The following is a 12,785-nucleotide window of genomic DNA, read 5'->3' as shown; positions in this document are numbered from 1 at the left end:
AAATTTAAAAGAATCTAGAACTTAATATTACTTACACTTCTTGAAGTCTTTGGAGGTGACTCAGAGAACTTGCTTTGATTAAAGACAATTTGTTGTGACTTAAATCCCTGTGAGGTAACAAAAATAAAATTAGTATAAATAAACCCAGCCATGTTTAATAGGGCTTAACTATCTGCATTGAGATTATGGGTGTCTCCATCAACGTTAGATAGGGTATATAAAACTTGACATATTTTCCATGAACTACTTCACAACAAAAATACCAACTTTGGGAACAAAATGAGTCTAAAAGGTTGGCAGTTTCAAATGCTTTTAACCCACAAACTTTTAAAAAGATGGCTCTTGGCACCTGGTGAACAGGCCCTTTGTGAACTGGTTGTTCCTCTCCCTTGATATGATGAAGTCATGCCATGCAAAAAGTGGCTAATTAGGCAGGTTGCTGAAACTGCAGCCTCTGAAGAAATCTTATTACCATAAAATTAAGTATTAAAGCACTTATTGAGCCAAACAAAATAGACGTTGCTTTTCAAACATGTCTGTTTGCTTGGGTTCATTTATTTCATTATTGACAGTCTCAGCATTTGTGTATAAAAAAAAATTAAAGCCTTTTGTCCTTACTTCCCTAGGATTATTCAATCCAATGTTCTTATTTATGTATTATTTTTTAGACCACACACTTTAAATATATATTGAACACAAGGAAAATAACTACTGTATTTCCCACTAAACAAAACAAATGATTTGTAAAAATCCTGGTAAAGAAAATATGGGTTTACAAGTTGGGGAAAAAAGGTTCCTTACTAAAAACTTCAAGATTCCTGACAACTATTTCTATAATATAATTTTAAAAAAGGAAGGATAATCACTTTTGATATAAAGCTCAATACTTTTGTAGGCTGTCACCTTAATATTTAAGGACCAAGGAGGTCTAAGGATGAATAGGTGTCTTCCACATGGTGTAAAGAAAATGGAACCACTGAATAGATTATGAAAGCCACTGAAGTCAGGCTAGAAATTAGTCTGGCTAGGAGTTCCCCTCCAATTTAGGTTAACCCATTTTTAAGGGATTAATTTTTTTCCCAAAGTTTAAAATGCTAATTAACCATGTAGATAACCAAAATTTGTTGCAGAAGATACAAGTCTTTTAAGGTGGGGCACATAAGAAAGAAGCAAAATCCTAATGATGTCAAGTTCCCTATCAGCAATCCTATCCATTCGGAATTAGCAATATTAGTGTAAACCTGGATTTCTCCATTTCACCTCAAAAAATCTGCTAAGGTTTTATTCAAAACATTTTTGCCTAAGGACCTACCAGACAGTAACAGACATGAGTAGATTTGTTCTGCTAGGGTTATAACATGAAAAAAAAAAAACCTGGCAGAGTATTTAAACTATAAAAATCCTGCAATTACAACCACTGCTGTGCATGATCACCATAGTGGAGCCAGACACTTTCACTTACGGCTCAAGCACATATCCATCTGGAGTCGATCAAGGGAACCGTGAGCAGAACAATTCACATTATGTTTCCAGCAAAAATTGTGCTCATTTTTAGCACCATTGATATTTGCTGATTTCCCATGCAGTTTCAAAAAATACATCAAAGAAAACAGCACCTTACCTGCATGGCCAATTAAAATCAACACATGACCTCTCAAGGCCTCTTAAGTGCCTTTGTATAGCCACAACCCTTAAATGTTATCATGTACATAGTAGGGGTTGAAAAAAATGATTTTGTCAAAATGAACTACAGTTATTGCCAGACTATCTATCTATCTATCTATCTATATGTATATAATATACATATATATCTGTATTTTCCCATTACTTCTCAAAGCTTTAAATGAAGGGAGCAGAGGGGAACAGAACTAGAAGAACCATAATTTATAAGCATAGATCTGAATGAATTAACTTCCTTTAAAAACATATTCATTTTTTTTCTTCTTTGAAAGGGAAAGGGGGCCGGGGATTGAGGAGGCTGGCCCATAGAAGAAAAAAAATCTTAAATATCATTTAGTCTTCTGTTAACTTACAGTGCACAAACCAAGAATCATGAGGCATAAAGGTCACTTTAAAACAAAAAAAAAAAACCAATAAATTACTGAGATCCCCAACAATAGGCCTTTCAAGTGGAAAACCTCTCTTTTGGACTTGGGCACATGGAAATGATAAGCTTTCCTGTAATCCAGGTGCAGAAGATGGAAACACTTGTCCCATAATTCCATTCCTGAGATTTCTCTACTATGAAAACCATATTCTGGTGGAGGAGGGGGAGGGGGAGGGGGGGAGAGAGACTTCTCTCCTAAAGTTGTTTCTACTACTAAAGACTTAAAGCTGTGAAACTTTTAAATAACTAAATTTAACCTTCTTACAGCTACAATTTAAGAAACTTGTATTTCATAAGTGATAGGTCACATTATCCTAAATGTAAGATCACATCATATGTAGGGTGCACTGGAAAACAATTTTAAGATATAGAAATTTAATTTTTTTTAATCTGTACTTTCAATTCCTTCTCAGAAAGGTAAAACAGATTTTTATCTTTATGCTTACTTTATGCTTACTTAAAAAAATATTTATTTAAGACAATGAGGTTAAGTGGCTTGCCCAAGGCCACACAGATAGGCAATTATTAAGTGTCTGAGGTCAAATTTGAACTCAGGTCCTCCTGACTCCAAGGTGGGTACTCTATCCATTGTGCCACCTAAGTGATCCTTACTTTTTTTTTTAATACACAAGAGAAATAGTAAAGGGCTCTCTGTGTATATGTGAGAGTATGAGAGTCTGTGTGTTTGTGGGGGGTTTGGTGGTGGTGGTGTGTGTGTGTGGGGCAACAACAGGTGGAAAGAGAGTTTAAATATTTGCCAAGATCTTGAAGAACAAAATATTTTGCTCGTCTCAGAGAAGAGCCTCTTCAGGACTCTCTCTCACCCCCACTTTATCAGAGTGAACAAGATGAAACTATTTAATTTACAGCATTTTGTTAGAGCTAGACTTTTCTTCCTCTTAGCATTTAGAAACCTGACTCCCAAGTCAAATTTTAAAATGCAAATCCAGCAACAGCTTCTTAATCAATCCCACTGGGGCCTGTAGAGCTGCTAATTCAGCAGAAATCTAAAAGGCTAAAAAACAAAAAAGTCGGGCTGTAGCTGTTTTAAGACAGTGATCCAAAGTGACTCATAAATCAGCCTGCTATGTTCAAGTTTTAGTCTGGAAAATACAGAAAAACAGCTGTGAAAACCATAAAGGCCATTTTTCCCCTGACAATCCTGGTAAAGACTGAGAGGATGTAGAATGAGGCCAAGACTGAAGATGTAACATTAGCGGAGACTACCTTCTGGAGTCTCAAGGAGATCTCAAAAATTCCTAGGTGATAAACTAAATCATTCTAAAATTCCAGTGAGAATGTAATAATACTTGAGATTGGCAAGGGTACAACTTCTCCCCCTCCTGGCGATGAAACTTTCATTCTTACAAGATTTGGAGCACACTGTATTTAAGCAAAAATTCTAGAAGTAAACTGAAGTCTAACTTTAAAGGCAGTTGTAAACAAAGTTTTCTCAAATATTTATCCATTTTTAATTCTCAAAGAACAACTTTCATTCAAATATTAATTTTACTTTTCTGTCAGGCATGCTAAGTAGAATGCTCTTGTTTACGGTCTCAGTTCAACTGGTCTCTTCTCTTTCCATAGGATGCTTCTAAGCCAACCACCAATCACAGGTCAAAACTACAATTCAGCAGATTTTTTTTTTAATGTCATCAGTTCCAAACAACTGCAAACTCACTAGGAAAGTGGTTTTCTAAACAAAAGCCAACTATCAAAGTTTAAGTCTCCTAAAAAAAAAAACCCCAAAACAACAAAGCCTCAAGAAAAGACAAACTTTCACTAGTTCACTCCCCTAAGGGAAAAGGGTGTTAATTTGTTCACACCAAGTAGAAGATACAGAGAAACAATCAGAAATTCTTTGCTTACTCTCAAACTTAGAAACCAAACATTTAGCTCCTTATACCCCCTCCAAGTTTTTTCTAATTATGCAAAATATAAGCAGTAGGTGTCTTCCCCACACCCTGCCATAGATTTTCAAATGAGAAAATAGCCAAGGTTTTGCAAAACCCAATCCCACATGTGGTCCCACTCCTTTCCTTTATAAAGTGCAGAGAGAGGGGCCCCCTAAAGCTTTCTCCACAAACAAAAGAAGCATTTACATGAAAGAATTTGGACCACACGGTTGGTGACACCTACAGATGGTTAAAAGTCACAGAAGTACAAGAATGACACAGCTGTCCAATGAGTGATCACAGCAGGGTTTCTGACAACAGACCCTGTGCTTATTTATACAAGTGGGACTTATTTTCACATAAGTTTCAGGAATGTGAACTTGAAGAAAGACAATTTACTACAGGCCGGAAATGTAATTAAAGACTGCACTAACCAAATAAATTGCAATTTGTTTTTAGTGCACCACCAAATTATCTGCAAAACAAAATCCTAATTAGGTCAGTGCACTTTTAAGACAATGCTTAAATTGTTATTGAACCCCCTTTGGTTTAACAACTTACAACCAAGGGACACAGCTGCTTTTTAAGATTATCTACAGACTTACTCTCCTCCTCACCCCTGCCCCCCCCCCCGAAAAAAAATGGATTGTATCTGCAAGCTTAAGTTAAGTTGGGCTATGAGAAATTCTTCAAGGTTAACTAGATTCAATGGGTGGATGAGAAAAGCACTTCCAGCCTACCTGTGAAAAAGAAAAGTTCATTTTCTTTTTCTCAGGCCTGGTTATTCATTTGGCGTCCACCTCCAGCCATCTCAATGTTCAGTTCCATATGTCATCAATAGAGCCATTCACTTTTCATGAATGAGGCAGCATGACCTCCAGATGAGAAAAATGAACAGAATTAGCCACAGCTAATTGGAAGCCTTCCTGTTTTTCAAGACCTTATCTCTTGTTCTGGAACAATAAAAAAAAAAAAAACTGAAAGCTCCTTGAGGGCAGGTGCTGCCTTCAGTTTTGGCTTTGATGGATGCTGCCTAAGAAAGCACCTTGCACATGATAAGATGAATTCAAGTCAAGAAAATTGTTAGTCTAGTCCTAGTGATAACAAAGATGAGAAAAGTAAATCCAGGCCTCCATTCTTCCTTTTCAAAACAGATTTTCCATGGTTTCTCACACATGCACACACATACATATATATACATATATGTATGTGTGTGTATATATATATTTATGTTTATTTATATCAATATAAGTTATTTATATAGATACATGAATTATCTTTATTTTATGTATTTATATATTATATAATCTATAAAATATATATTACTTATCTATTTTACATATACAATAAGCATATTTATACATACTTATAAATGAATTATTAATAAATATATATTTCATTTTTAATATTTAAATATTATATTTATGTATAATGCATGTATATATGTATGCATAGATGTGTGTGCTTACAGTTTGTCTATAGACCAAGATTTTTAAATGTTTCATTTTTAAAACAAATGTTTTTTAAAAGAAGACAAAATAGGACGGACAAAAATAAATAAAATAAGTAATCAGTTTTTAAAAGATGACAAAATAGGATGGACAAAATAAGTAATCGGCTTCTAAAAGAAGACAAAAAAGCTACTTCGGTCTATTATAATTTCTCATCGTTAATTATTCAGCTTAGAAGGAATTTCTTTCTGAATTACCGCACAGGGTTCTGCACTTTTTTTTTCTCTTTTTGACCAAAAAAACGGCTTTAAAATATAATGGATCCAATAAAAAAAAAACCCAAAGTAGTTCCTTAAATTCGCCCAAACTAACTCATTAGCATCTCCCTCTCCTTTCCGCACCCCCCCCCCCCCGCGACTGCATAGGCTGCAGCCTTCCAGGTGCGGGGCAGGTCGGCCGCTCTCGCCCCATTTTTATTTACTTTTTTACTTTTAAACCCAGGGCTGGAGGAGGGCGGCAGCTCGGGGCTGGCCCGGGCCCGGGGCCGGGCTGCGGAGCCGGAGCTCCCGGGAGGGACAAGGGGTACTTACAGCTGCGCCACCCAGGGCGGGAGGGGCTCCGGGAGCGCCGTCAGGCTCCGGCGGCTGCAGTCCAGCAGGTCCCGCAGGCAGCGGCAGGCGGCGGGGCACGGCGCGGGGGGCCAGGCCCCGGCGCCCCTCTTGTGGCTCTGCCCCGAGGCCGAGCCCGCGAAGCCCAGCAGCGCGGGGAGCAGCAGCCCCATGCCCAGCGCGGCGGCGGCGGCGGCGCGGAGCCTGGAGCGGCCCATGGCGGGGCTCCACAGTCGCACCGAGCCGCACTCCCGCACGCGCACGCCCCCCGCTCCCTCCGCTCCCACCGCGCACGAGAGCGGAGACCCAGCCGCCGCGGCTCCAAGTCGCTCCTCGGCGCTCCGGGCTCGCTCCCTCCCCCAGAAAACTTTTTCCCCCTCCCCAGCCCACAGCAACGTGAGAAACCTGAGCAGCCGCGGCGAGGAGCCCGGGGAGCCCAGGGGCCGCTTCCTATTGGCCGGAGAGGCCCCCCACGTGACCACAACAAGCCCAAAGGGGCGGGGACAAGGGATAAAGTGGAGCTGAGATTGTAGGCAGCTCCGAGCCCGGCTCGCTGGCCCCGGGCTGAAGCCTCATCTTGTCCCAGAGAGCAGGGAGGCCAGGTAGCCACCAGTGCCGACTTCAGTAAGTTAGCTAAAAAATAGACCAAACTGCCCCGGTCACTTTGACATAGAGAGAGCTTCTAAAATCAGGTTTTTTTTCCCAAAATCCCTCCATTTTCAACTTCAAAAAACTTCAAAGCTGCTTTCTACACAGGAAATTTATTCTATTAAATGTAACAGTAAAGCCATGTGTAACAATACACCTCTGTTAAGGCTCAGAGGGAATGGGCCACTGCATCCTCTCCCTCCTCTCCAAGCATTCCATCTTCTCCAGAGCCCAACTTGGAGCAGTTTCAGTCCTAGGGGAACCTGGCCTCTAATGAGAGGGTCACGTTCCTTTCCCACACTCTACATGCCTCACCCTGGGTGAAACTCTTTAAGCCTAGGTTTTGACTGCTGTTAAGGGTTTCTGTAGGGGAGAATAGGAAGAAGGGATTAAAGGTTCTTCTGCACCTCCTAAATTGGATCTAGACCATCCCAGAGAGCCCTGGTACTCCCTGAGCCACTGAAGAATTTGCATCTAGAATTAAGGGACTTTTGAGATGAGTTGCTCCTAAGGTGGGAGTTGTTAACTTTTTTTGTGCCATGGACCCCTTAAAACAAACATTTATTATATATAATCATTTATTATTCTATAAATTTACTTGGCATTCTAGCATAGCCTATGGATAACTCAAAATGTTTTTAAGTGCCTGAGATAAAATGCAAAGGATCACAAAGGAAACAAATTATATTGAAGAGTTACCAGCTTGTATATGCACATATGTTTACACATGTGAGTGCATACAAAAGCTTATGTAACATATGTACTACATATATAACATGTGGGCATATTGGGTAAGTTCACAGAATCCACTTTATAAGAATCCTTGTCCTGAGGAAAAAGCTGAGGTTCCACTAAGGACCAATTTATCCTAATTGTAACCCCATGTAGGAGCCTCAGGCCATCTAAGGGAATCAAGATGACCCATTAAAGATAGCTCTCTTTTGCTCTCTCTCTCTCTCTCTCTCTCTCTCTCTCTCTCCCCCTCCCCCCCCCCCCCCGTAAAATAGCTAGCTGGTTCGATTTTATATATATATATATATATATATATATATATATATATATATATAAATTTATATATGTGTGTGTGTGATTGTGTACACACACACACACATACATATATACATACAAGAGATCTATACCAATCAACCCTCACTGGATCCATAGAGGCACCCCAAGTTTCCACTGTGGATTTGGAGGAACTACCAAGGCAAGGACTATCTTAATTCAGGTGAAAGTGAATGAAAGACCTTTCTGTCTAGATTGCAATTTCAGTAATCAGTACTAATCAGAGTAAGGGAATATTGGTCACAATAGTATAAGCTCTTGAGAATTAGTAAGTATATGAGCTGTGCCAGTTACTGTAGGCAGGCAGGACCAATTCAAAATCCTTAGAATTGCATAAGCTATCCCATCAAACTATTGAATCCAGGGTAGGGGATGTGTGGAAGACCCTTCCTCCTTAATAATGGAGAAGAAAGTGACTAGAGTCACTTTGCTTTGCTACCTCCCCTACCAACAAGGGAATGAAGAAGGGTGAAATGATACTTGGCAGTTCACAATGGATTACTGGGAGCTGACTGAAAATATTTGTTAGATTGATTGCTATATATCTTCCTAACCTCATCAGTATTGTGAACCAGGTAGCAGCCTTAATGAATGGCAGAGGTTATCAATCATTTTAATACCTTTCTCTTTTCCCTTGGCTAAGACTAGGTAGGAGCAGTTTTCCCCTGGGAAGAAGTTGAGGAGCATCCTGAACTTTCCCTTATACTGCCACAGATTGGTCAGCAGCAACCTGAAAGAGTTCCTCCACTTTCTAAGGACATCATTGACAACCACTGTTACTGTAATGATGACAGAATATTGAGCAGTCAGATGAGGCTTTGGCAGCAGTGCTCTGGATCAGATAGTGGTTCACTTGATAATAATATTTGTTCTTCATTTTTGAAGAAAACCACATCATCAGGAAGGTGATACCATGACAATTACATGAATTGGATTTGAGTGAGTGAGGGGCTTCTGTGCTAAGTCACTGACCTCATATTCTCTTCCAGAGTTACCTGGCTCCAGTGGTCAGATATGAATTAGAAAAACTAGAGATGGCCCTGAAGGAAAGGCAGTCAGGGTTAAGTGACTTGCCCAAGGTCACACAGCTAGTAAGTGTCTGAGGTTGGATTTGAATCCCAATCCTTCTGACTCCAAAGCCAGTACTCTATCCTGTTTACCACCTAGCTGCCCCTGGGAAATATAGTGGATGAGGAGAATCCAGATGATGTAAACATTTTTCTTAATAAACTACAGATATTGTACTACTAAAGTCTAAGAAGCACTTTGAAAAGCTTTTGGATTCAATTTGTAGAATCCATATTATTCACATTAAGTGTCCTGATTGTCTCCACTTACTTAGTCCTTTCACATATCTGCTCTTTCCAGTACATCCCCAGACAAGCTAGGACAAATTTTCCTTTACGAAAAGAGATTTTGTATTGGGTCACAGTGAAATTGCAGTTTTTAAAGCATACTGGAATGAAAGAGGGAAAAAATAAGAATTTATTAAGCATTTACTATATGGTAAGCACTGTGCTAAGCCTTGGAGACATAAAAAATTCAGACAGTAACAAGCTCACATTCTAATTAAGGGAGAACATAGTGAAGAGAATTTGTGCTTGTGTTCAGTTCATGGTTAAAATAGGACTTGAGGGGCAGCTAGGTAGCACAGTGGATAGAGCACTTGGCCTTGGAGTCAGGAGGACCTGATTTCAAATCCAGCCTCAGACACTTAATAATTGCCTAGATGTGTGACTTTGGGCAAGTCACTTAATCACATTCCTTAAATAAATAAAACTAAATAAAATAGGACTTGAGATCTCAAGAGGCATAGAGGATAATGGTAGGAAAGATGTTTCCCTTTCCAGAGAAAGAGTTCAAATGCCCTTCATGAAGAGGTTGCAGTTTTACTGAGATCTGAGACCTTTTGCCTTGCTTTCTTTACCAGCCAGTAGCCCCCTGCCTTTTATAATATGACTCTTAGGAAATGCCAGTTTTCAGGAGAGAAATATATGCAACTGAAACAAAAAAAAAAAAAGAAAACCAAACCAAAAAACCAAAAACATCAATCTAGTATCAGGAAATGCCATTATTGATAAGGGTACCAGTAGGCCATCACTGTGGAGGACTAACCTGTAAATAACATGATGGATATAATATAGAGCTTGAGGAGATGGAAAGATAAGATCTTTAACTCCCCTGATACCTGGGTACTGACCTTAAGTTTGATTTAATGGTCTGGGGTCTGAAGAGAAAAAGAGTGAGCAATTAAAGACACTTCCCTTTGGGTCCAGATCAATAGAGGAGCTTTTCTGATGGCTGCATATATAGTTGCGGAACATATCAGCAAATATCAGCAGCATCATACGTTCACTTGACTGATCCCTCTACTGTTATCCCATGTTTCATTGAGAAAAGGATAATCTGATCATGTTAACTTAGAATCAAGCAAGTACATTTTTGTATAAAAAGTGTTTCTTGTATAAACTGGAGTGTCTACCTTTAAAAAGTTTATATGGTATGATCCTATATGGTTTTCCACCTGCCTTTTTGGTTGGCAAATTGATTGCCTTAATCTTTTTCCTCTTTGGAAAAAAGGATCTCAGGAGAAAAAGGAAGCAAAATCTTTGAAGGGGACAAAGACCTTGTGCCATATTCAAATGGTGATTATAGGGAGCAGGAGACTTTATCTGATGGGTGGGGAACAACACATAGATGATTGTATGGGACAAGTTCCTGGTTTCAACTCAAACCTTGAGACAGGTTGTATGCAAGAGAATTATGACTGCTTATCTGTCTTACTCCATGTGACCAAAATGTAAAATAGGATTGGTTACTATAACTGAGGTGGTTTTATTTGCACAATGTCCCTGATGACCCTGCTGCTGTTCCCACTATTGGTATCACCTTTTGTCATATTATCTGCTCTAAATTGCTCTGATATCAACCTCTTGAAATATGTTGCATTTATTTATCAGGCTGTTAGATTTTTGCCATTCTTTATTTTTACTTTTAATTTTCACTAAACGTCTCCTCCATCTCTTCCTATGTCAGACAAGCACATCCCTGAAGTCATAGTTATTTTGTGTTGACCTTAAGACCATTAAGTGGGGAAAGCTCATCTAGAACTTTTTAGGAGCTGCCACCAAAGGGCAGATTGTGGTACGAACAACTTTTGTTTCATACAGACTCCTCTAGCTTCTTCTAAAAAGGGTAGAGAAATAATCTTTCAGGCCTTTGCTGCTCAAGGGAAACTGGCTCTTGGGCTACAGACATAGTTTCCTGGAGAAGTAAAAAAAAAAGTTCAGCATATGAAGTCAATACTCCTCTAGAGCTTCATGAATCAACAACACATCTTTTTAAATGGGTGCTGTCACCATAAATAATACAGGTGTGATGAATTGACCTGAATTATTGCTGTATCTTTATTGAATTTGCTTCACCTTATTAAGTAAACTTTTCATTTTATGATATATCATCCTCTAAATATTTTATTGAATTTCAGTCTTGAGCATGAATCACTGGATTGTACTGAGTTAGACCTGATCCAGAAGAGAAGACTGGGGACTTTGAATAATGGTAATCCTAATTCTCCAACATGCAATACCAGAATTCATTAAAAAAAAGAAAGAGAAAGAAAGAAAGAGAGAGAGAGAAGAAGAAGAAGAAGAAGAAGAAGAAGAAGAAGAAGAAGAAGAAGAAAGGAAGAAAGGAAGAGAGAGAAAGAAGGAAGGAAGGAAGGAAGGAAGGAAGGAAGGAAGGAAGGAAGGAAGGAAGGAAGGAAGGAAGGAAGGAAAGATTCAAATTATTTTCCTAACCTAGTGGTGTTTTGTCTTATAAGTCACAGAATGGAATTATGGAATTTTCTAGTAATAGGACAAGAACCTAAAAGGTTAATGAAAAAAAAAAGAAAGAGTAAATGATATAAAAAGAATTTCATTTTTTTTCTGTAGCCCCTAAAGATTCTTTTTTAGACAAGTTAGAATTAGAATTTTAAAGATTGGAGGGATCTTAATGTGGAAAAATATAGTCTAGATTCTTTGTTTTTGACAAAATCTCTCCTAGAATTTTAATATATATATATATATATATATGCATATATATTTATAAATTCATATGCATTTCTGCAAATTAAAACAACTCTGAGATACCACCTTATTATCATATTAGATAATATGACAGAAAAGGAAACTGACTAATGCTAGAGGGGATATGGAAAAAAACAAGACAATTCAGTGTTGGTGGAGATGTGAACCACTCTGGAGAACAATTTGGAACTACGTCCAAAGGGACTATAAAACTGTGCATACCCTTTGGTCTAGCAATATCACTGGTTCTGTATCAAAAAGAAATCAAAGAAAGGAGGGAGTAGATCTATTTGTAGAAAACTAGTTATAGCAGTTCTTTTTATGGTGTCATAGACTTGGGCATCAAGGGGATGCCCATCAATTGGGGAATGGCTGAGCAAATTTGGGCATAAAATTGTAATGAAATATTGTTGTGCTATAAGAAATGATGAACAAAATGGTTTCAGGACAAACTTAGGAAGACTTACATGAACTGATGTAAAGTGAAATGAGAAGAACCAAGAGAACATTGTATGCAATTAATATCATAAGGATGATTAAGTGTGAAAGACTTAGGTTCTCTCATCAAGACAATGATCCAAGACAATTCCAAAAGAACCCATGATGAAAAATATTATCCACCTTCAGAGAGAGAACTGATGAACTCTGAATGGAGATTGAAACAAACTTCTTTTTACTTTTCTTATTTTTATTGTTTTTCTTTTATAATATGACTAATATGGAAATATGTTTGTATGGCTTCACATACTTAATCAGGATCAAAATACCTTCTCAGACAAGGGGGAAGGGTGGGTGAGAGAGAGATAATTTGGAACTCAACATTTTAAAACATGACTTAAATTTTTTTCACATGCAATTGGTAAAAATTAAACAAAATAAATTTTAAAATTTAAACAAGAAATCAAAGTAGACATATAAGCATTTCTTGGTGAAGATCCAAA

General features: G+C 38.3%; 1 protein-coding gene and 1 long non-coding RNA gene across 3 annotated transcripts in view; one reads left to right on the top strand and one right to left on the bottom strand.

Moving 5' to 3' along the window:
- The window catches only part of LRIG3 (leucine rich repeats and immunoglobulin like domains 3), a 60,249-nt gene extending 53,955 nt beyond the window's left edge, over positions 1-6,294 (bottom strand). The window contains exons 1-2 of the mRNA XM_074226253.1: positions 6,044-6,294; positions 36-107 (exon numbers count right to left, since the gene is read on the bottom strand). Coding sequence (XP_074082354.1) covers positions 36-107; positions 6,044-6,279 — 308 coding nt within the window. The 5' untranslated portion in view covers positions 6,280-6,294. The remainder of the gene's footprint in view (positions 1-35; positions 108-6,043) is intronic.
- The window catches only part of LOC141515019 (uncharacterized), a 91,558-nt gene that overhangs the window by 6,088 nt on the left and 72,685 nt on the right, over positions 1-12,785 (top strand). The gene's annotated exons all lie outside the window — the stretch shown is intronic.

This window comes from Macrotis lagotis, chromosome 2 (genome assembly GCF_037893015.1).
Source record: "Macrotis lagotis isolate mMagLag1 chromosome 2, bilby.v1.9.chrom.fasta, whole genome shotgun sequence".
Classification (NCBI taxonomy): domain Eukaryota; kingdom Metazoa; phylum Chordata; class Mammalia; order Peramelemorphia; family Peramelidae; genus Macrotis; species Macrotis lagotis.
The sequence above is the reverse complement of the archived record's forward strand: the minus strand, read 5'-3'. Positions and strand labels throughout refer to the sequence as shown.